We start from the raw sequence: 23,679 nt of genomic DNA, 5'->3' as shown, positions 1-23,679 counted from the left end.
TGACTTAAAAGTTTCTAGTGATCTTTCATATCATGTTTAAGGCTACCTTTAAGCTGTCCCTCTATGGCTGCTGCTGCTGCTGCTAAGTTGCTTCAGTCGTGTCCGACTCTGTGCGACCCCATATACGGCAGCCCACCAGGCTCCAACGTCGCTGGGATTCTCCAGGCAAGAACACTGGAGTCGGTTGCCATTTCCTTCTCCAATGCATGAAAGTGAAAAGTGAAACTGAAGTCGCTCAGTCTTGTCTGACCCTCAGCGACCCCACGGACTGTAGCCTACCAGGCTCCTCCATGCATGGGATTTTCCAGGCAAGAGTACTGGAGTGGGCAGATGTAGAATATTCAAAATTAAGATAAGACATTCACCAAGCTTCTTCTCTGTTAATAAGGGTTCTCTCTATCTGTACTTATAATTCCTCCTTCATCAAACCCTAAGAAACAGGGATTAGTGAACTTTTTATTCTCAACTTTCAAGTCTACAGTAGATAGAATAAGGGCCCTCTGAGAATGTCCCTGCAACCTGTGAATATGTTACATTACATGCCAAAAGGGACTTTTTGTAGATGTGATTAAGTCAAGAATATTGAGATCGGAAGATCATCTTGGATTATCCAAGTGTGCTAGAGAAATCACAAAGGTGTTCATAAGAGGAAGGCAAGAATATCAGTTAGAGAAGGTGATATGACAACAGAAGCAGAGGTCAGAGAGAGAGAGAGTTTTGAAGATGCAATGCTACTGACTTTGAAACAGAATAAGGGACCAGGAGCCAAGAACACAGACATCTTCCAGAAAGTGGGAAAAGAAGAAAATGAATTCTTCTCCAGTGCTTCCAAAAGGAATATACCCTGCCAACACCTTGATTTTAGAATTCTGACCTCCAGAACTGCAAGATAACAATGTTTTAAGCCACAAACTTTAACGTAACTGGTTATGGTAGCAATAGGAAACTAATACAGAGTTTCTACATAAGAGTAAGAGCCAGCTTCAAGGTTATCTTTCTGAAGATTAATTTTTTTAACTTAACTGTAGTATCTACTTGTAAATCTTTTCTCTTTTTAAATATACTTTTAGGGACTTCCCAAATGGCTCAGAAAGAATCTGCCTGCCAACACAGAAGACACAGGTTCAATCCCTGGTCTGGGAAGATCCCACATGACGTGGAACAACTAAGCTTGTGCGCAACAACTATTGAGCCTGTGCTCTAGAGGCCAGGAGCCACAACTACTGAAGTCCAAGTGCCCTAGAGCCTGTGCTTCACAAGAGCAGCCACGGGAACTGCAACTATAGAGCAGCCCCCGCTCACCACAGGCAGAGAAAAGCCCTTGCAGCAGCAAAGACCCAGCAGAGCCAAAAATGAGTAAGTAAAATTAAATGTACTTTTAACATTGTTTTTGATATATAATAACAAATCTACGACAAAATTATCCACAATCCTATTATTACTCTTTTCATTTGATCATATTCTAGTTCTTTTCCTTCACTGTATTTCATTTTTACATATTGGTAGCAATAGCAAGAAATGGATATTATAGCCTACACTTTAATAATATTCCATGAGTTGTTTTTTTTCATTTTGCTTAATTTTTCTTCCTGCGATCCTTCTACCCCTCTCCTTTCCAACCTCACATAAGCTTCCTTCGTTGCTCCTGCAACACTGCAAAAATACTCCTAGCTCAAGGTCTTTGTATGTTATTGCTGTTCATTCGGCCTGTAATACCCTTCATTCAACTACCCCCACAGCTCACTCCATTTCCTTTAGGTCTCTGCCCAAAATGGCACCTTAAAATATTTGCATACATGTAATAAACAAGAACTGAGATTCATGTTTATAATCCTTACAAACCTAAGAAAAACTAAACAATCCCATAGAAAAATGGGCAAAAGACATGAAAAGGTATTTTATAAGAGGATAAACAAATGGCTATAAAAGATTATAAACCTTATTAAGAATAAGGAAAATGTAAATTGATCTAAACCACAAGGAGAGATTTCTCTGGTGGTCCAGTGGTTAGGAAATCACCTTCCAATGCTTATGGATCCCACATGCTGTGGGGCAACTAAGTCCACGGGCCACAACTATTTAGCCTGTGCTCTAGAACCTGGGACTGAGTTCCTGAGGCTGTGAGCCACAACTACTGAGAAGCCCGCATGCCACAACAGCTGGTGCCACCGAAAATAAATAAATAAATATTTTTTTAAATAAAAGAACTACAATGAGATACCACTACACACTTATGAGATTTACAAAAGTTTAAGGGTCTGACAATACCAAGGGTTACTGTAGATGTAGAATAACACATACTGTTACAGAAAGCAATAATTTGGCATTCTCTACATATATTCTATAAACCAGAATTCTGAATCCAAGAAAAACAAGGAAGTAATTGTATTACAAGTCAAGCCAACAGAAATTTAATGTATGGCTCAGGAACCTCAAAACAGGGGCTCGGTATCAACCTAGAGGTGTGGGATGGGAAGGGAAATGGGAGGGAGGTTCAAAAGAGAGGGGATGATATGATCTGGTAAGACAGAGTGTCTGATGAACTATGGACGGAAGTTCGTGACATTGTAGAGGAGACAGGGATCAAGACCGTCCCCATGGAAAAGATATGCAAAAAAGCAAAATGGCTGCCTGAGGAGGCCTTACAAACAGCTATGAAAAGGAGAGAACCAAAAAGCAAAGGAGAAAAGGAAAGATATAAGCATCTGAATGCAGAGTTCCAAAGAATAACAAGGAGAGATAAGAAAGCCTTTCTCAGCAATCAATGCAAAGAAATAGAGGAAAACAACCGAATAGGAAAGACTAGAGATCTCTTCAAGAAAATCAGAGATACCAAGGGAACATTTCATGAAAAGAAGGGCACAATACCTAATAGAAGCAGAATATATTAAGAAGAGGTGGCAAGAATACACAGAAGAACTGTACAAAAAAGATCGTCACAACCCAGATAATCACGATGGTGTGATCACTCACCTAGAGCCAGACATCCTGGAATGTGAAGTCAAGTGCGCCTTAGAAAGCATCATTATGAACAGAGCTAGTGGAGGTGATGGAATTCCAGTTGAGCTCTTTCAAATCCTGAAAGATGATGCTGTGAAAGTGCTGCACTCAATATGCCAGCAAATCTGGAAAACTCAGCAGTGGCCACAGGACTGGAAAAGGTCAGTTTTCATTCCAATCCCAAAGAAAGGCAATGCCAAAGAATGCTCCAACTATCGCACAATTGCACTCATCTCACATGCTAGTAAAGTAATGCTCAAAATTCTCCAAGCCAGGCTTCAGCAATACATGAACCGCGAACTTCCTGATGTTCAAGCTGATTTAGAAAAGGCAGAGGAACCAGAGATCAAATTGCCAACATCCGCTGGATCATCGAAAAAGCAAGAGAGTTGCAGAAAAACATCTATTTCTGCTTTATTGACAATGCCAAAACCTTTGACTGTGTGGATCACAATAAACTGTGGAAAATTCTGAAAGAGATGGGAATACCAGACCACCTGACCTGTCTCTTGAGAAACCTATATGCAGGTCAGGAAGCAACAGTTAGAACTTGACATGGAACAACAGACTGGTTCCAAATAGGAAAAGGAGTACGTCAAGGCTGTATATTGTCACCCTGCTTATTTAACTTATATGCAGAGTACATCATGAGAAATGTTGGGCTGGATGAAGCACAAGCTGGAATCGAGATTGCCGGGAGAAAGATCAATAACCTCAGATATGCAGATGACACCACCCTTATGGCAGAAAGTGAAGAGGAACTCAAAAGCCTCTTGATGAAAGTGAAAGAGAGTAAAAAAGATGGCTTAAAGCTCAACATTCAGAAAACGAAGATCATGGCATCTGGTCCCATCACTTCATGGGAAACAGATGGGGAAACAGTGGAAACAGTGTCAGACTTTATTTTGGGGGGCTCCAAAATCACTGCAGATGGTGACTGCAGTCAAGAAATTAAAAGACGCTTACTCCTTGGAAGGAAAGTTATGACCAACCTAGATAGCATACTCAGAAGCAGAGACATTACTTTGCCAACAAAGGTCCATCTAGTCAAGGCTATGGTTTTTCCAGTGGTCATGTATGGATGTGAGAGTTGGAATGTGAAGAAAGCTGAGCACTGAAGAATTGATGCTTTTGAACTATGGTGTTGGAGAAGACTCTTGAGAGTCCCTTGGACTGCAAGGAGATCCAATCAGTCCATCCTAAAGGAAATCAGTCCTGGGTATTCACTGGAAGGACTGATGCTGAAGCTGAAGTTCCAATACTTTGGCCACCTGATGAGAAGAACTGACTCATTGGAAAAGACCCTGATGCTGGGAGGGATTGGGCACAGGAGGAGAAGGGGATGACAGAGGATGAGATGGCTGGATGGCATCACCAACTTGATGGACATGAATTTGGGTAAACTCTGGGAGTTGGTGATATTCAGGGAGGCCTGCGTGCTGGTATTCATGGGGTTGTAAAGACTCAGACATGACTGAGCGACTGAACTGAACTGATGGCTGATTCATGTTAAAGTTTGACAGAAAACAACAAAATTCTGTAAAGCAATTATCTTTCAACAACAACAACAAAAAAGTCAAGCCAATGGTTACCTCTGGTAGGGAGAAGAGAAGGGGTATATAATTGGAAAGGGGTATGCTTTTGGCTTCTGGGAAGTTATCGTCAACATCTTTATCTAAGTGATGGTTACAAAGTTGCTCACTATATGAAGTCAGTAATCTGTACATTTATGTTTTATATACTTACACATTTTATATATTCAAAGACATACCTTTTCATGTCTTTTGCCCATTTTTATATGGGATTGTGTATTTTACTTCACAATATAAAAAGTTAAATCACTGTACCAGTGAGGCCTTCTTTTGACTACCCAAAATAAAACAGTAATTCTTCCCCTGATTTCTATCTCCCTAAGTCAGTAGCCATTTTGTTTTGTTTCTCTTTCTCATTTTTTTTGGCTACCCTGAGCTGTCTGTGGGATTTTGTTCCCTGACCAGGGACTGAACCCAGGCCCTCTGCAGTGAGAGTGCAGAGTCCTAAACACTGGACCGCCAGGAAATTTCTGAGCCAGTAGACTTTTTTTTTCTACAGCCAGTAGATTTTTTTCTTCTTTTTCTTATTTCTTTGTCTTCACCTAACATAACCTATGTATTTACTTAATTTACTGTTATATTTCCTCCTGCATAAAGCAAGGAGTTCATTTTGTTCATTGCTATACTCCCAGCCATTAGAAGAGTACCTAGGAAAAAATACACCTTTACACTGGGTTGCCATTCCATTCTCCAGGGGATCTTCCCAACCCAGGGATCGAATCTGGGTCTCCTGCATTACAGGCAGATTCTTTAACATCTGACCCACTAGGGTGAGGCCCATTTTTCACACATGCTCCTAGCCATTAGAAAAGTACCTAGAATAAAATACACCTTTATACTTTTATCCATACGATCCAAGCCTAACCTTCATCTTTATTTATTTTAAATAAATTAATTTTTGGCTGTTCTGGGTCTTCATTGCTACACGGGTTTTCTTTAGTTGTGGTGAACTGGGGCTACTCTTTGTGGCAGCACATGAACTTCTCATGGAGATGGTTTATCTTGGGGAGCATGGGCTCTAGGGCTCTTGGGCTTCTGTAGTTGCAGCACCCAGATTTAACTGCTCCATGGCATGTGAGATCTTCCTAGTTCAGGGGTCAAACCCACGTCCCCTGATGTCCTTCCTCCTTAAATTGGGTCTCTTAGTTTATGGTACCACCATCTCCCAAGCCAGAAAACTAAGTCTTTGATTTTTCTCAAGATAGTCTCTAAGTCCCATTATTCTACTTCTTAAACAACTCTTCCTCTTCATTCTCTCTGCTACTATCTTCCCTTAGGCTTTTTTTGGGGGTTCGGGGTGGGAAGAGGAATTGTCACGTAATTTCCACTTATTTGTTTTTAAACAATTAGAAGATAAAACAGAAGTATAATCTCTGGTTATAAATCTAACATGGGTATAGATGTAGAACTATATGGGTTGGTAGTTAAGATTAGCTATCTGCATGAGTCCACATGAACTGTTGTGCACAGGTCTCCCCACCTCCATGCTATTCTTTTTTCCCCTCCTTTACCTTAGGCTTTCATAACATCTTTCATCTGTACTGAAAAAGCCTCCTAGAGAGTTTACCTTCTTCAATATGGCTTTCCTCCAATCTATTTTTCACTTTGCAGCCAATATATTCTTTTCCCTACTTGAAACCAGTCAGTCAGTAGCTCCCCAACTGCCCATAGGAAAAAGGTCCAACCTCTAAGTATAGCATTCAGGGCCTTTCATGAATTGGCCCTCACCTATATCTCCAGATGCATTTACCACCACTTCCCACCTCATACTTGTTTCAGCAAAACTGAATTAGTTACAGTTCCCAAAATGAATCAAGTTGTGTCCATTCATCCAGGCTGTTACCTCTCTACTACCTGACCAGTAAATCACTCCCTCTTCTGTTTATACTTTTTTATTACTACACTTAAAATATTCATTTAACCAATATTTACTGAACACCTCTATGTACCAGAGACAGGGCTATGTATGGGAGACCCAGCAGTTAATTATAGCCTTAGCCCTTATCCTGAGGAAATTTATAATCTCATGAGGACTAAAGATACTCAACAATTAATAATAAGTGTGGTTAAAGATTATAAAGTGGGTAATACAGTATATAATGGAAATGTATGTTAGCTGATAGCCATGAGAAATGGAGGAAGTAATAAAGAGAAGTCTGCATGCATTTGTTTACAGGTGGGTATTCCTTAATTAGTCTGAGCTCCTTAAGGATAAGGATTATGTCATCTTTATATCACTAGCTAGGACAGTAAATAGTAATGTATAGTAATGTGCATTGTATACTACAAAGATCACTGACCTATTAACTCCCAGACTAATCCCTTTGGCCAGATGAATGCAGTGTTCTTATTGACCAGACCTGGGTCATGTACCCACCCTTAAAGCCAATGGATGAGATCAATTCTACATAAGCCACACTGACTGCAAATGGGGGCGGATGGTTCCAAAACAAACATCAGGCAGCTTGTTACCCAAATAAGAGGGAAAGTTAGTTGGACAGGCAAAAACAGCAAGCAGTCCTCTCTTTAGCGGACACTGTAATTATCTCAAAATATACCTTGTTCCTTCCCCACACTGGTAACGAGTTTATATGGGACTGACCCCTTCCCCAGCTCCAGGAGTAGGCCTTGATTCCATACAGCAGTGGTTCTCAAAGTGTGGTGTGCAGACCCATCAAAGCAGTAAACTTGTTACAAATTTTTAGACCCAATCCCAAACCTAGTGAATCAAAAACTCTGGGGGTAAGGCCTAGCATTCTGTTTTTGTTTTTGTTTTTTTAAAGTCCTCCAGGTGGTTCTGATGCACTCTCAAGTTTAGGAGACAGAGAAAGCTACAATTAGTAATTCAAGGAATCCCGATTTTAAGACAGTGATCCTTTGGGACACAGGACAGTCTAATTAGTGACAAACTCAGGATCTTTGTGTTATATTTGTGGGAAGCATCCTCCCTACCCACCACCCCACTCCAAGAACTGAGGAAACATGCAATCCCACGAGCCAAAGGCAGTCATCTTATACTACAAGAGAAGCCAGCCTGAGAAAAAAGCTGATATAGGGAAAAGCCAAAGCAAATGCAGAAAAACTGGGCCAAAGTCTGACAGTTTTGATCAAACTTAGCCAGGGGCCCTCATTACCTTTTTTAAACTGAAGTATAGTTGATTTACAATGTTGTGCTAATTTCTGCTGAGCAGCAAAGTGGCTCAGTTATACACATCTATACATTCTTCTTCTATATACTTTTCCATGGGGTTTATCCCAGGAGATTGGATATAGTTCCCTGTGCTATCCAGTAGGATCTTGTTTACTCCCTCACTCCCTTTGAACTTTTCAATTACACAAACCCATAAATTCTCTTTGTTTAAACCAACTTGAGTTGGACTTTTTGCTACTGAATCTGAAAAGTATTCTGATAATAGTTACAAGTTATACGTCTATGCCTACACATCTTATCTACATGGGGAGAATGTACTAGGAAATAGTGTTTATTCAACTGTCTAGCCTCTCTCTAAATTAGGCTTGGCAAATTTAGCAAATAAAAATACAAGACACCCAGTTAAATTTGAATTTCAGATAAATAATGAATAACTTTTTAGTATAAATATGTCCCAAATATTTCATGGGGACATACTGCATATATTTTATCTGGCAATGCTACCCTAAATGCCCACTGTTGATACCCAGGAATCAAAAGAGAGGCCCAGGTCAATTTCAGTCAGACAGCAGTGATAACGGCTCTTCCACAGTTCAGGAACAAGAGTAAACTCCAAGTACTGAACTCCGTCCTACTACAGGTTTGAATCACCTGTCTTAAACTTCTTCCTAAAAGTCAAACACGTCAAACCCTCTGGCAGGTAAGTGTGACAAAATCAAATATGTTCCTATATGAGTATTCATAGCTTCTTTTCTTTACTGGCCCTTATTATACAGATCACAGTAAGGAAACAGGCAAAGGAGAGAGCTGAAAGGGAAACCGGTACTCCTGGAAGAGAAACTAATAAGTTTGAGAAAGGCAGGAAAGAAGCAAAAACAATGGCTGTTCAAGTTGCTATAGACTGTTCAAGTTGCTCTCCAGGGGTCACAAACTAGAAGCAGACAGGAATACAACTGGAAATCAAAACAATCTGAATCCAGCACCCCTAAACACTGAGCAACATTTCAGCAAAGTCTGTGCTCAAGCACCTAATCATTCCACTAATACGTAAACACACAAATGTATTTTCATTATTCTAAAACACCAACAACTTTAGCACATAAAGTAAAATGACACATATGTGGCATGGATTCCTTCTCTTTAATTTCTCCTCCCCTTCACAGCCCACCACAGAAACTTAGAATTTCAAGATAATTTCCTTTTCAAAGTTACTTTTGAAAGTAAATTATAATATAGTCTAGATTTATTCAGTAATGTTTATCAAAGCAACTCATGAGTAAGCCTTCATCAAATAACTAAGGCCACATATTATGCTGCTTTGCACTGTCAGAGATTAGAAATCATAACACTTCAAAGATAGAAAAATCCATCCAAAAATATATACATTGACATCATTTTAAAAGCTAAATCTTTAATTACTAAAGCATACCTAAACCTAAAAAATAGAAAATAAGTCAGTTTAGAAATGACAAGTTATATAACTAGTCATAATATTCAGAATCCAACTACTTTTTACAATCTCCACAGCATCCACCCTTGTCCAAGCCACCACCATCCCTCAGCCTGTTTACTGCCGTAGCCTCCTAACAGTTTATCCATTTCCATCAGCAGCCAGCATTGTCCTTTTAAGCCAGGAATCATAACATATCCTTCTTCAACACACTTGGATGGTTTCTCATCACAGTCAAGTTTTTTTCTTTATTAAAGCATATTTGATATACAATATTATATAAGTTACAGATGTACAGAAGAGTGAGTCACAACTTTTAAAGGTTACGCTCCATTTATATTTCTCAGTCAAGTTTTAAAAGCCCAAGTTCTTACAATGTCCTATACAGTCTTCCCCACCATCCACATCATTACTTGTCTTTTAAATCTGACTATATGATAGCTTCCCCTCACTCCACTTCAGCCACACCGGCCTCCTACCTGATCCCTGACTGCCTGACACACATGCTCCTGCGTGTCATCTGGTATTCCCTCTGCCAGGCATACTGGCATATATATCTTACCTCCCATATATCTACCTGACTAGCACCCTCACTTCCTTCACATCAGGCCCTTCCTGTCCTAGTATCTAAAATAGTTTCCGGCGGGAATCCATGGTGGTCCAGTGGTTAGAACTCCACTCTTCCAACGCAAGAGAGCATGAATTTGATCCCTGATTGGGGAACTAAGATCCTACATGCTGCATGGCCTGAATGAATGAGTAAATAAATATATGATATTGAAAACAGCAGCTCCCTCACCCAGCACTCATATTTTTGTTCTCTGCTTTTTCTTCATAACATTTATCACCATCACTATGTATTCCACTTATGATTTTGTTTATTCTTTGTTCTCTCCCCTCCCTTAAAAATGTATACTCCATGAATAAAGGGAGTTTTGCTGTTCTGTTGAATGCTATACCTGCCTGGCAATCAAATATTTGCTGAAAAACATGAATTAATTAATAGACATGAACAAAAACATTTTTGGATGCTTAATATGGTCTGGGCATCATGTTAGCTGCTTTACAGTTGTTAATTCACTGGACTCTCAAAACAATCTTATTGAAGTAGGGACAACCATCATTGCCGTTTTTAGGCAAGGAAACCAAAACACAGAAAACATAAGTAAATTGCCCAATGATATATGCTAGGAAGCGGCAGAAGCCAACATGAACTCTGGTAATCTGATTCCAGAACCCTCTCTCTTCACAGCCCCACTATATTGCCTATGAATTTCTAACTAGTTAATACAATCTAATTAAAAGATATGATCTATGAGTTACTTTAAGTGTCCTAATTTTTAAGGTCAGTCATTCAAATCATAAATCAAGTCTTAGGCTTAATTTACCAAACTTAATTTACTAAACTTTGAAATATGGAATTTATAATTTTATAAATGCTTTCTCACACTCATTTATCAGATGTACTAATTTACTCTATTCCAACACCTACAAGCCTCAAATAAGGAAACTGTCAACCAGAGATGTTAGCTTCCTCATCTTCTGGAAAGCAACTGTTAAGACAGGAAATGGTCTGTCATATTTAACTCTCAATACTGTGTAACCCTGTGAATTCCAATTTATAAAATGAAAATGGGTTTCATAATACATCACTGTACTAACTAGATTTTAGTTTTGAAAAAGAAAAAAAATTAACTCGCTAATTATCTTTATTTCCAAATACAGAGACAAGAACTTTGAAAAGAGCTATGGTTCTCCAAATTACTTTTCAGAGTGGCCACTGTTGTTTGCCAACCTAGAATTCATCCCCTCCTCTTCCTTCCTAACAGAATCCTTCCCCTGATAATGCCTCAGAGGAAGTCAACACCACTCCAGATTCCACAAACACCGTTATTTCGATAGTAATCACTATTGAACCACTCATGACTGGTTCAGGAATAGACATATGACCCAATTCTGGCCAAAAAGCTGTGAAAGAAGTCTGCTACAGGCTTTTAGAGAAAGTTTCCTCTCTCTGAATACAGTGGCACAGAAAGAGACCTCTTCCTTCTTTCAGAAGTTGTGTGCATAGAGACAGTAGCCAGTTCCAGGGAGGGCAGCAGAACTGGGCAAGGCAAAGAATATGGGTTTTTACTGACATTGTTGAATTTCTGTAATCAACCAATGCTGAAGCTTATTACATGAGAAGATAAAGTTTCTTATTTCTTAAGCCATGTTGAAATGAGGTTCTGCTGCTTACAGATGAAAATATACTAATTATATACTTTTTTATGAAACATATCCCAGGACGACCAGGACAAATTTCAGGAAAAGAAGTCTGTAGTTCATTTTACAAATCCTTGTTAGAAGTTCAATGTGAATTATACCATACTGAATGACTCTTCTGTACAGTTAGAAAGCTAAGAAGGATACATGTGAAAGAATGAACTCTAAAGCAGTATTCCTCTAACACAATCATTTTGATATGGCCTTCTCCAAAATAATTTATATACAAATTTTAAATTTTGACTCATGATTTATATTTGCCTAAGTTTAAAAAAGAAAAGAAACTAGGGAATTCCCTGGTCCAGTGGTTAGGACTCAGCACTTTCACTTCTGTGGCGTGGGTTCAATCCCTGGTCAGGGAACTGAGTAACATCTGCAAGCCGCCTGGTACAGCCAAAAAGAAAGAAAGAAACTACAACAATAACTACCTAAGATCATATAGCCTGGACTTGTTGCCCTATACCCTTACACACAGGTAGACAACTAAACTGGTCCACAAACAGAACATCAGACAGGAAATCGAAGGCAGGATAATCGTGGATGGTATGACATCATAGTGTTGACTTTGGCTTTGTGTTGGCTCATAGTCACAGGGCACAGGGCAGTTTTTACACTGACATGGGACATACAAAATGGAATGATCTAGCAGGCTAGACCTAGTCTACTTCCCCTTTTATTAAAAAAATAAGATAACCCTCTCACTTCATATGAACTTACAAATAATGCACAAGGAGCCAAAAAAGATACCATGGGCGAACAATTTGAAAATTGATCTTATAAGGCTCTACGGTTGACCTTACCTTGTTATCCCAAGTCAACTTCTACACAATCTAAATTTAATTGGTATAGTAACACACTAAACAACTACATTTAACCCAAACTTTCAGAAACTTACTATTCACTTTTACTACTTCAAAATTTCAAATACGACTTTTATGCAAAACCATAAAATTTTGCTGATAACACTATGTATTGCATTTTTTCATTATTCCTTTTGTTACAATAAATTATCCTTAGAACTTTAAAGATCACATGTTGATAATAAATAATACCAACATTTTGAAATGAGTCACAAAATAAAACTGGTTGGGTCCACAGGCCTAATATTTAACAAAATATTTAGACACTGGGTGTTTAAGCTTATCTTGTTGGGGAAATAAATTACATTTGTGAAATAATTAATGCCATAACAGAACGTGATTTTGTGTCAAAATAAGAGACCAGCCCTAGATCATTAAAGGGGTTCAGTGCTGGAATTTTTAGAGGAAGAAAAGGAGGAAGAAGGACTTACAAAGGATCCAGATTTAAAGATGGGGTAGGATGAGCATAATCTAACATAAGCAGCAGCATAAGCAAAAGGCTGGAGATGGAAATAAGCAAGGTATAGTGAAGTGATAAGCAAGGAATTGGGCAAGAAAAAAAATGAGAATAGAAGATTAGTAATTAAGATGGAAATGTAAATTGGTACCATATTACTAAAGATTACATATGTCAAGTTTAAGAGTATGGCCTCTGCTTAAAATAAATGGAGAGTTGCTAATAATTTCTAAATAGAGCCATAAAACAATGAAAATAACATTTCAGTAGGATTAATCTGGCTGATGAATTCAGGATGAATTTATAGGGGAGGGGAAAAAGAAATTAGAAACAAAGAACCAGTTAGGAGGTACCAGTTAAGAACCTGGGCGTTGGTTAGGCAGACAGACTTGCTCTGCTACTTGCTGACAACTGAATAAGTTAGTAAACACATTTGTGTCAGTTTCCCGTCTGTAAAGTGGGATAATAATCGTGCCTATTTTATAAAGTTGTTGTGTGGCTAAACGAAATAATACATATGAAAGCATTTAACATAGTGCCAGGTCTACAACAACTACTCAACAAATGCTGGCAACTATTACCTTATTACAAATAATTTCAAATGTGAGGTGATGAGGAACAAAGGCAATAGAAACTAAAAAGAAAGGATGATTTGAGTGATATTTCCATAGACTCATGAGAGTCTAGAAAAGACCCTAGGGAGTTCTTCCAAAAACAAAATGGCTCCAGTTTAAATGTCAAGGATGAAGAAAAGCATGCAGCAAGATATCTCAAAAGGTTTTGACTACAAGCGTATGCAAAGAGATAGAGTTAACTGAATATTAGCAATATGCCAGGATATAAGCTACAATGAATTGAGTATATTACATGTGCCAAAGGGCTTCCCAGGTGGCTCAGTGGTAAAGAATCTACCTGCCAATGCAGGAGCTTCAGGAGATGTGGGTTCAATCCCTGGGTCAGGAAGATTCCCTGGAGGAGGAAATGGCAATCCACTCCAGTATTCTTGCCTAGAACTCATGGACAAAGGAGCCTACCTGGCCATAGTCCATGGGGTCACAAAGTGTCAGACACAACTGAGCAGGCACACATGCAGCACACAACATATGCCAAACACTGTACAAGATATTGATATAGTACTTCTAATCTCCAGAACAACTGCGAATGGTATGTATTAATTCAATTCTACAGAAGAGAAAATGGATGCTCACAGCAAAGTAAGAAGCAAAGCTAGGTTTGGGACCCATACCATCTGTTTCCAAAGCCTGTGTTCTTTCTACTACATTCAGGCTGCATCCTCCTTTAATATCAATAAAAATTATATCACATAGACATATTTGTCATTATTTTTCATATACTTTGTTAAACATGGTGACCATAAAGATGTCCAATATTTTCTACATTCTAAGAAAAATACAAAGCATGAAAAAACAATGAGAATAAACCTTAAAAGCATTATCAAGTGAAGACTTACCATACTTCTAATGAAACATACTTAGATATACTATAAACTATAATATATTAAAATGAAAGCAATGACTAATCTTTTTCGATAAGAAGATGCAGAAAAAGTTGGCATGGCTTTTTTACATCATTTGATTATATAAACATTCCTTCCGTATTACAATATTATTAAAAAGTGACACCTAGCTCATAAAAGAAATATCTTACGATACACACAGGAGAAGCATTTTATACAAGATGAATCCATCAAATGTTCAGAGTTATAAAGAAAAATTCAACCACAGAAGCAGGATGCCCAGTTTGCTAACGGTAAGGACCAAATGGCAGCAGGTGACCTATTTCTCCAGTGTGTTTCTCAGCAGACATTTTCTTCAACCACAGGCCCAATATGTTAGTTCTCCACCAGAATGTTACTTAATCTAAAATTTTACCAGGATGAAAATACCAAGTATGCCAAAAAAAGTAAGTTTCCTGAAACAACCTTTTCATCTGGCTCCAAAAATACTTTACTAGGTTGGCCATCAAACTATGCAGTCAAGTAACTACTAAACCAGTATTTCTCAGAGTGTAATCCAGAGACCACTGAGGGTCAAACCACTGGGCCCCCCTTTCAGAGGGCCCAAGAGGGTCCAATTTTCACACTATTTTCAGAGTGTTACTAAGACATTATTTGCCTTCTCTACTCTTTCTTTCACAACTGTGTGGTGGAGTTTTCCAGAGGCTATGACCTGTGATATCTCAAAAGACTGAATGCAAGAGCAGACATGGGAATTTATATGCCTTCTATTAAGCCATACATTAAAGATTAAAAGGCCTGACATTAAAAGTTATTTGCAAAAAACATAAAATGATGCCACTCTTCTCACTTTTTTTGTTTGTTTTGGGGGAAACACAGCTATTTTCTCATTTTAAAGTTATGTTAACATGTAATGCTTTATTATTTCTAAATGAATTAAATACTTTTTAACTTCTCAGTTTTATTCTAATATACAGCAAACTTCAATAGAAACAACCCACCTAAACAGAAACTCTTTGGGACCCTCAATAATTTTAAGAGTTTAAGGGGTTGTTGTTGTTTAATCACTAAGTCGTGTCCAACTCTTTGCAACCCCACAGACTGTAGCCCTCCAGGCTCCTCTGTCCATGGGATTTCCCAGGCAAGAACACTGGAGTGGGTTGCCATTTCCTTCTTCAGGGGATCTTCCCGACTCAGGGATCAAACCCGGGTCTCATGCATTAGCAGGTGGATTCTTTACCACCGAGTCACCCAGGAAGCCTATTAAAGGGGTACTGAGATTTAAAAAAACGAGAATCACTTTTCCAGACCTTCCTATATTTATGTTTTGCCAAACAATTAAATTTTTTTAATTTTCTATTATCACTGAAGAGATTGCTGCTGCCCTACAGATTCAGAAATTTGTTCTTAATAAGAAAAAATAAGAACAAAAAAGTCTATAATCTTAAAAAGAATTGTATGTTAGTCTAAAAAAGAAATGATTTATTACATCTTCTCAAAATAAACACAATAACAATGTCAAAACTGAAGTGCACTCTACCTATAAGCTCTGGGGATGAGTTTATGATCAGTTGCATATTGGTAATCTTCCAATAGCTCTTATCCCCAAAACAGGGCTCTCTGGGGCTTCCCTGGTGGTCCACTGATTAAGAATATGCCTTGCAATGCAGGGGTCAACCAGTTCAATTCCTGGTCCGGGAGGATCCCACATGCTGCTAGCAACTAAGCCCAAGCCCCCAAGTGCCATGATATCAAAACTACTGAAGCCCCACATGCCTAGAAGAGCAACAAGAGAAGCCACTGCAATGAGAAGCCAGAGCACCACAACAAAGAGTAGCCTCCACTTGCCGCAACTAGAGAAAGCCTGCACACAGCAACGAAGACCCATCACAGCCAAAAAATAAATAAATAAATCTTAAAAAAAAAAAAAAAACAGGGCTCTTGGAAAGGACAGCAACTGTTCTGTTATGGAATAATCCTGATTTCCAAATCACAAGAGGACTAACCAAGATGCTTATAAGCAATTCTCTGTACCGTAATCTTAACATTTCTGATATTAAAATGTTTTATACTCCATCTAAACAGTTTGGTATTTCCCAGTATTTCTGGGAAACATATAAAGATTAAGACATCAAAGTTTCATTTGGATCCAACCCTTACATTGTCAGTAAATTATAATAGATGTAGCAATCCAGCCAGTTATTAGAATCTTCAGGATACATGGTAATGGTAGTTTTTGAAAATACAGGCTGAAAGAAAGACCTTTGAAAACTAGTTTTTGAGGCTGCTGACAGCAATAACAGACAAAAATTTCATATTTACACTTCAGACTAAAATAAAAATGAAAGTCATATTTTTAAAACTGTAATATTAATATTACAGTTAAGGACCCTAAGTCAATAACTGTGTAATTTGAAAGTTACTTAAACAGAGGCTACTGCAATAGCCAAGAAATGAAGTGACTAAAGACCTTAAGTAGAAAAGCAGGTAAAGGCTAGAAAAAAACAACACTCCTTAGGCATTCGTTAATTCAACACATATTTATTAAATTGTCTACTACTTGCAAGACCTTGACAAGCTAAGAAGCTCATAAACTGGTGGGAAGATAATTCCAAAGGGGGAAGTATACATAAATAAATGCAGAAGCTACTCTAGGCAGAATGGAAAAAGTTCTATCTGAGAAGTGCTAGAAGAGGGAGGGAAAGAAAGGAAGGATGTCTCCAAACAGTAGGGATCAGGGAACACACATTCTGGCAAAGAAGTCATCTAACCAGGACCCTTTATCTAACCAGGACCCTTAACATGTATGAGATTTCAACCCAAAGTGAAAGGCACCCAGGAAGAGGGAAAAGCACACAGTCAAGGAACAGCAAGTATGAAACAGCTTCCACAGAACTTGTGATGGACTCTAGGAGAAAAGACTGGAAAATTAGGTTGGAAGCAAAAATAAAGGGACTTATCTGATAGGATAAGCAAGATGTGGCTTTTTTCAGTAGGCAAAGGAAAAGCACTGGAAGGTTTTTAAGTCATTGGAAGGTTTACCATTGGAAGATAAATCATTAAATGATACTTTAAGAACACTGTGGACTGGACAGAGTAGAAACGGGGAGAACAGTTAGTGCACTATCACACCAGTCCAGGAGCTTGATCTAGGATCCTATGATAGGAACTAGGAAAAGGATGGATACGAGACACGCTGCAACCTCTTCACTAAAAATTTACTTAAACATCTCAAAACTTAATTTATCACACAAAACAAGGTTGTTCACATTATTTACACTAAAAACTATTCACTTCATAGGCAATATTTTAGCATACTCAAGTATGTTTCCTTTTCAAAAAGCTGTTAGAAATAACTAATTGTATTCTATTAATACATTAAGCCTACAAATGGGTAATGAACAGTATATGGATACTTCTAATATTCTGACTAGAATCTCAGTATGCAAAATTTCATTTAAGAATAAACATTCTAAACTCAAAAGTTTATTTCCATGGAATACACAAAGTTTGGATCAGAATTTTCTAAACAACCTTTTAAGACCCACAGCACTGTATAATGAAAACAGCTGACTTTTCTTAAAATCATTTTTGGACAACTCAACTCAACTCAGTCTATATTTCTACTAGGCCCATGTTTTTCAAATATTAGTGCCTTCTTCATTTTCTCCCCTCCTCCCCACTCACCTCTCCGCCCAACAAATTCCCTTTGTATGTCTGCAAGGCCAGATATTAAATGAACATAGTATGATTCTAAGGCAGTCTGAATATATGATTCTCACACTAACAGATATGTAGAATTATTAACCTTACTTTTTACAGGAAAGGAACTGATGATGTACTAAATTTCCATTTATGTGAATGACAAATGCATCTAATAGAAATGATGCTTTACCATTAAGGGGAAACAAAGAGGGAAATACACACAATAGATGGGTGGCAAATCTTACAAACTTTGCGAAATACAAAAAAAAGCTGTATCTGGATCGCAGTCACAATTATAAAAGCAAATAAAGAAGGCTCCAAAATGAAGGGAAAAGAAAAAAATTCTAAGTGATCATTGAGAGTGAAAAAGGTTGATTCAATATTAGTACTGGCTCTTAATATAACATCATTTAACACTCTATCACTCGATGACTAATTGAAAAAAAAACACAAAGAGGAGAATTCACTGTTCACAAGGACACAGGAAATAATTTCTACATACATCCTGTAAGACAGTTATACTTCATTACACTTTCATGGGCTCAGATCTTTTCAAAGGTTTCCAAAAACATACAGTCTTATGATAACTGAGATTCCCCAATGACACAATTTATCCTGTAGGCTTGGCTATAACACATTTTTAAAAGACATAACGAATTCATCCTCAACAAAAATAGGCACAAAGGCCCTCTACTTATTCAAAATCATTACATAAAGCACAGTCTATAATTGCAAACAGGATTTGAAAATCTGACAGCTTATAATCAGGACATAGACTTAAAAGAAAAAAAATTACCCAACTTTTCCATTTTCCTTCCTTTCCTTTTCCTACCATATACACAAAATGTCTGTAAGGATCTCAGACAAAGCTCTAAAGTAAAAATAGAGTCTATGTATACTTTACATTATGGGGACTCAAACCTATCACATGTATGTACACATCACATATATTCACACAAAAAAGGTTCTTCCTCTTTTTATGCTAAGAACCGAAGTTACATTAAATACTATCCCATAAATTAAGTTAAATCACCCTAAATTAAAGAGTAATAAAACAGTGCACACATATCTCTCTGAGCGACTATATTCTGAAAAGAAAAACCTCAGACTAAGGCCATGACTGAATAAAAAAGCCCAGCCCCTGAAAATCACTAACCGGCATTCGGTTTCCACGAGAGAAAAGGGGGTCTTTAAAACGAATAATCACATAGGCAAGCCCAGTTTCAGAAGTTAACGATGGTAAAACACAGCGAGCCAAACGTACGAAATGACAAGCTTTAAAGAATTCCCCTAAAGGGAAAGACTGACTTTAAGACTGGGATATAAAGCATCCTTTGCAGGTAGAATATTTAATTGAAACAGGGGGGGAAAGGGGGTGTGGAGGGTACGACGAAAACCTGAACGAGAAGCAAAGGCAAAGTAAAAGAAACGGGTCCTTCCTCCCACCCCCACCACCCCAGCCCCCACCCCCACTCTCACAGGACAATAGGATCGGGGTCCTAACTGCAAACTTTAAACGTGTAAACCAGAAGCAGTTTTTACTGCAGCTCTAACTGCAAATCTGCCCCTCATCCCGAACCTAGAGCACCCAAGAATACTTCTGCCCGGAAAACATCACCAAGGTCTTGTTAAACACAAATCAGACCCATCACAAGATTCTTTTTTTCTCCCAAGTACCTGGAGGATCCATTTCAATATAAAATATCAGTTCTGTCGAATAGGGCATCATCACCTCCCTCCAGTCTGCGTCATCGCGGTCCATACTCCACACCGTATTGTACATCGCGCTGTCAGGGGCAGGTCGTCAGAAAATATATAGAAAGCATATATATTCTTTATCTGATATTTTAAAAATCTAAAAATATATATCTGTAAAAGTCCCACTGGAAAATGTACTTCGGGGTTTCCAACGGCCGGTACAAGTCCAGCCAACTAATAGGACGAGGACGGGGTCCTTCTACCCTCTCCTCCGGCATCAAACAAAATGCCCCCGGAATGTTCAATCTACGGGCTTTTCTCCTCGAAGGGATACAGAGAGGCTTGGGGGGGGGGGGGGGGGGCGAGGGCAGAGGTGTTAAAAAGCGGTTTTCCAAAAATCTCTTCTACACAGTCGTTCTGCAAAGAGAAAAGCTCCTATAGCCTTCAAATCTTTCCGCGGAAGCCACTTTCGTGTCCTTCGAGAGGCAGAATGGAGAGGGGGGGGAAAAGAACGCGTTGCAAGAAAGGTGGGGAAGTGACAAAGAAAAGAATAAAAAGGGGGTTGGGTATTGCGTTCAAGTTTCGGGGTCCCACTGGTCTGCGAGGAGAGATCCCCAGGGGCCGGGACCCGGGCTTCGTTCCGTTCGGACTCGGAACCGAAGCTGCCGCAGCCTTGGGATGGGGTCCTGTTCCAGAGTCCAGTTATCTCTGCTTGGCCGGACGCTCCCGCCGGGCTGTAAGCGAGCCCGCCAGCGTCTGATCCCCTCACGCTCTGCCCTGACTCCAGCCACTAGAGTTTCATTTTAACGGCGCGGAGGGGGACACCCTCCCCCGCCCCCAAGCTCCCCCGCTGAGGCGCCACCCAACCAGGCCGAGCAGGGGGGACGGCCAGCATCGACAGTGCTCCTTCCACTCTATCCCCCTCTAAGTGTTGGAGTTTCTGTCAGGTGCCTGAGACGGTGTGAGTCAAACTGTCCTTTGCCTCAGCTATCAATTCTCCCCATCGCTCCCTAGGCCTCGGCTCCTTAACCCACCAACCTCTCTTCCCCCCCAAGACTTAATCAGAATGGTAGGGCCCGGGCGCTGGCTGCTCGCCAGGAGTCAGTGCCTGGAGCACGCGAGCCGGGCCGGGAGGGAGAGGCGAGCAGAAAGGAGAGGAGGGGGGGAAGAGAGAGTGAAGTGGCTGGTGATTGGCTTAGCCGGGTTGCCGGAGCCCGGAGCCTGCGTCTTTTGTCTGCCTTGCTCCAGCAAAGGAGCGGGAGACGACTGCGCGCCCCAAGCGGGCCAATCAGGAGCCAGCCGGCGCCGGCCGGTGTGGCGGCGATTGGTCGGAGCCTAGTTACTAAGCGGGACAAAGGCAGAAGGGGGAAAGAAAAGAAGAGGAGGAAAAAAAAAGAAAGAAAGCGCAAACGGCGGTTACTGACAGGCTGGGCGAGCGCTCGGGGGCTCAAGCTGCCCGGAGACAGGCGGGGCTCCCGCTGAGGCTCGGTCCGCTCGGACGAGTAGAAGAGGGGGAGGACGGGCTGGCGCGAGACACCTCTGCCCGGAGACTGGCCGCGGGGGAGGGGAGCGGACCGAGAGGGGAGCGTGCTGTCACTTGGCGGGACGCGCGGTCTTCTGGCCCTTAGGATGTCCCCGGGCAGAGTTCTTCCCCCACGGACCTCTTCCCCTTGCTTGGGACAGCCCGCCCCACCTCACCCACCCCCCATGATAAGTTGTCAGATAAAGCAAAGGTCCCTAAAGCCAACTGCTGGACCGTTATTGCTCAGTGAGAGGACATGCCCGTGGGCCCCGTGCAGCAGTCCCGGCCGCTAACCTGAGCCCGGCCTCGATTTCTTCCCTTGAGCAGTGAGGCACTTCTTAAGGAGGCATTTCGCAGTTCCTCTGCACAGTTCATCAGGACTTTTGAACCCAGGGGGAACTCGCCACACCTGAAATAAACAGTGGAGCACCACAGCAGGCCCCTCAACTCGAGGGCTCTAGCCAGGAAAAAAAGAGAAAAGCCTTGCAATTACAGCGCGTGTGTGAGTTTCGAAATAAATCACAGGTGGAATCTCGCCAAAAGAGCTCTATTCTGTTCCCCCCGACAGACCCTCTTCCACGTATACCTAGTCCCTCCCCCCATTCTTAAAGTATGAAATGCTGAATACTTTCACGCATTTCAGAAACTGCTAATTAACTTGCTAGGGGTGGAGGGTACAGTAGCATCTCTTGAAGGTTGTGCCTGAAATTGCCGCTTTTCATACTCTGCAATACAGTCAAGAGGCCAAAAACTGCTCCATTTCCTCTTTACACAGGAATAACAAAGCCTATTGTGTTTGGGTTGACAACCTGATTTAAGCCCTAGCAAAAACTACCGCGAGTGGCTCTGCTATATTGACATGCCTGCGGGAAAGTTGCCACATTTCACCCTCAACCTCCTCAAGTGGTTCTGCCTTCCTTAAAAGTGCTCTGACTGTGAGTTGAGACAGTTCCTGGGAGCAGACAGTCAAAATGTGTATGGACTGCGTATAAAGTCATGGGTTGAAAAGAGCCAGGAAGAAGGAATGGACCAGACTGTGCTGAAATTACATATCAGGGTTCTTAATAGACTTACTTTCTTACATTTCTGAAATTCAAATGTGATTCAGGAGGCAAATCTACCTGGGACAGGGCACATTAATTTGAATGTCCTGGACCATTCATCAGATAGAAGATGCTGGAAGATCAACTCCCAATTTGTGGCTGGCTTCCCAGCAGCCTCTTTACTTCGTGGTATCTGGGAGCGAGAAGTACTCACATTTGATAACTCAAAAAGCAGAGCAATCAGTCAGGGCAAGTTGCTTTATTTTTGTTCACGGGTGTCCCTGTGCATTCCCAAACAAAATGAAGGTGAAGAGAGGAAGTGTGGGAAAGATAATGTCTTTCAGATTTCCATAATAGCTTTTGTGTGGACCAGTTCTCATGGTTTGGTGGTGGGGGTTCAATTTTCAATTCACAGAACAATCACCCAGGCCCTCCCCACAACTAAGGCTTTGGGAGATGCAGTAAAGAAGCAGTCCAGGTTCGATGCACGATACTGGATGCTTGGGGCTGGTGCACTGGGATGACCCAGAGGGGTGGTACGGGGAGGGAGGAGGGTTCAGGATGGGGAACATGTGTATACCTGTGGTGGATTCATGTTGATATATGGCAAAACCAGTACAATATTGTAAAGTTAAAAATAAAATAAAAAATATATACTACTACTACTAAGTCACTTCAGTCGTGTCCAACTCTGTGCGACCCCAGAGACGGCAGCTCACCAGGCTCCCCTTTCTCTGGGATTCTCCAGGCAAGAACACTGGAGTGGGTTGCCATTTCCTTCTCCAATGCATGAAAGTGAAAAGTGAAAGTGAAGTCACTCAGTCGTGTCCGACCCTCAGTGACCCCATGGACTGCAGCCTTCCAGGCTTCTCCGTCCATGGGATTTTCCAGGCAAGAGTACTGGAGTGGGGTGCCATTGTCTGAGGCTGCTGCTGCTAAGTCGCTTCAGTCATGTCCGATTCTGTGCGACCCCATAGACGGCAGCCCATCAGGCTCCCCCGTCCCTGGGATATATATATATATATAAATAAAAATAATAAAAAAAAGAAGCAGGAAAGTGTATAATGTGTGCTCCAAACTGACATACACAGTAAAGCTGTGTGATTCAACCTTGCCACCTAAGATCATATGACCCAGCTGCCCAACAAATAAACCTTTGAATAAGAGGCCTCTGAAGAATAACAGTGATGCAAGAGGTAAGGATGAATCAAGGGGAAGCACACTTCTTTCAGATGGACTTGAACCAGTGCCCTGCCATGGTGGGAAGCGCCTGTCATATGATGCTGGCTTTACTTTCCTTCAGTTGAGAAATAGAAGTGAGGTTCTGACTACTTGTCACCAAACTGCCTCAGGCTTTTTGGCAAATGTTAGCTCTGGTGCCCTGGACCATTTCCATCCTGGAGAATTATATTTGGCCTGGGTGTGGATTAAATTCAGCTCTAAGAGCTCAAACTTCTGG

General features: G+C 40.5%; 1 protein-coding gene across 1 annotated transcript in view; it reads right to left on the bottom strand.

The window, feature by feature from the left end:
• PIK3R3 (phosphoinositide-3-kinase regulatory subunit 3) overlaps positions 1-20,707 on the bottom strand; it is a 105,567-nt gene extending 84,860 nt beyond the window's left edge. The window contains exon 1 of the mRNA XM_061412129.1: positions 19,635-20,707. Within this exon, the coding sequence (XP_061268113.1) occupies positions 19,635-19,740 (106 nt within the window). The 5' untranslated portion in view covers positions 19,741-20,707. The remainder of the gene's footprint in view (positions 1-19,634) is intronic.
• Between the last annotated feature and the right edge of the window lie 2,972 nt (positions 20,708-23,679).

Source organism: Bos javanicus, chromosome 3, assembly GCF_032452875.1.
Source record: "Bos javanicus breed banteng chromosome 3, ARS-OSU_banteng_1.0, whole genome shotgun sequence".
NCBI lineage: Eukaryota > Metazoa > Chordata > Mammalia > Artiodactyla > Bovidae > Bos > Bos javanicus.
This window is presented reverse-complemented; position numbering and strand designations above follow the sequence as displayed.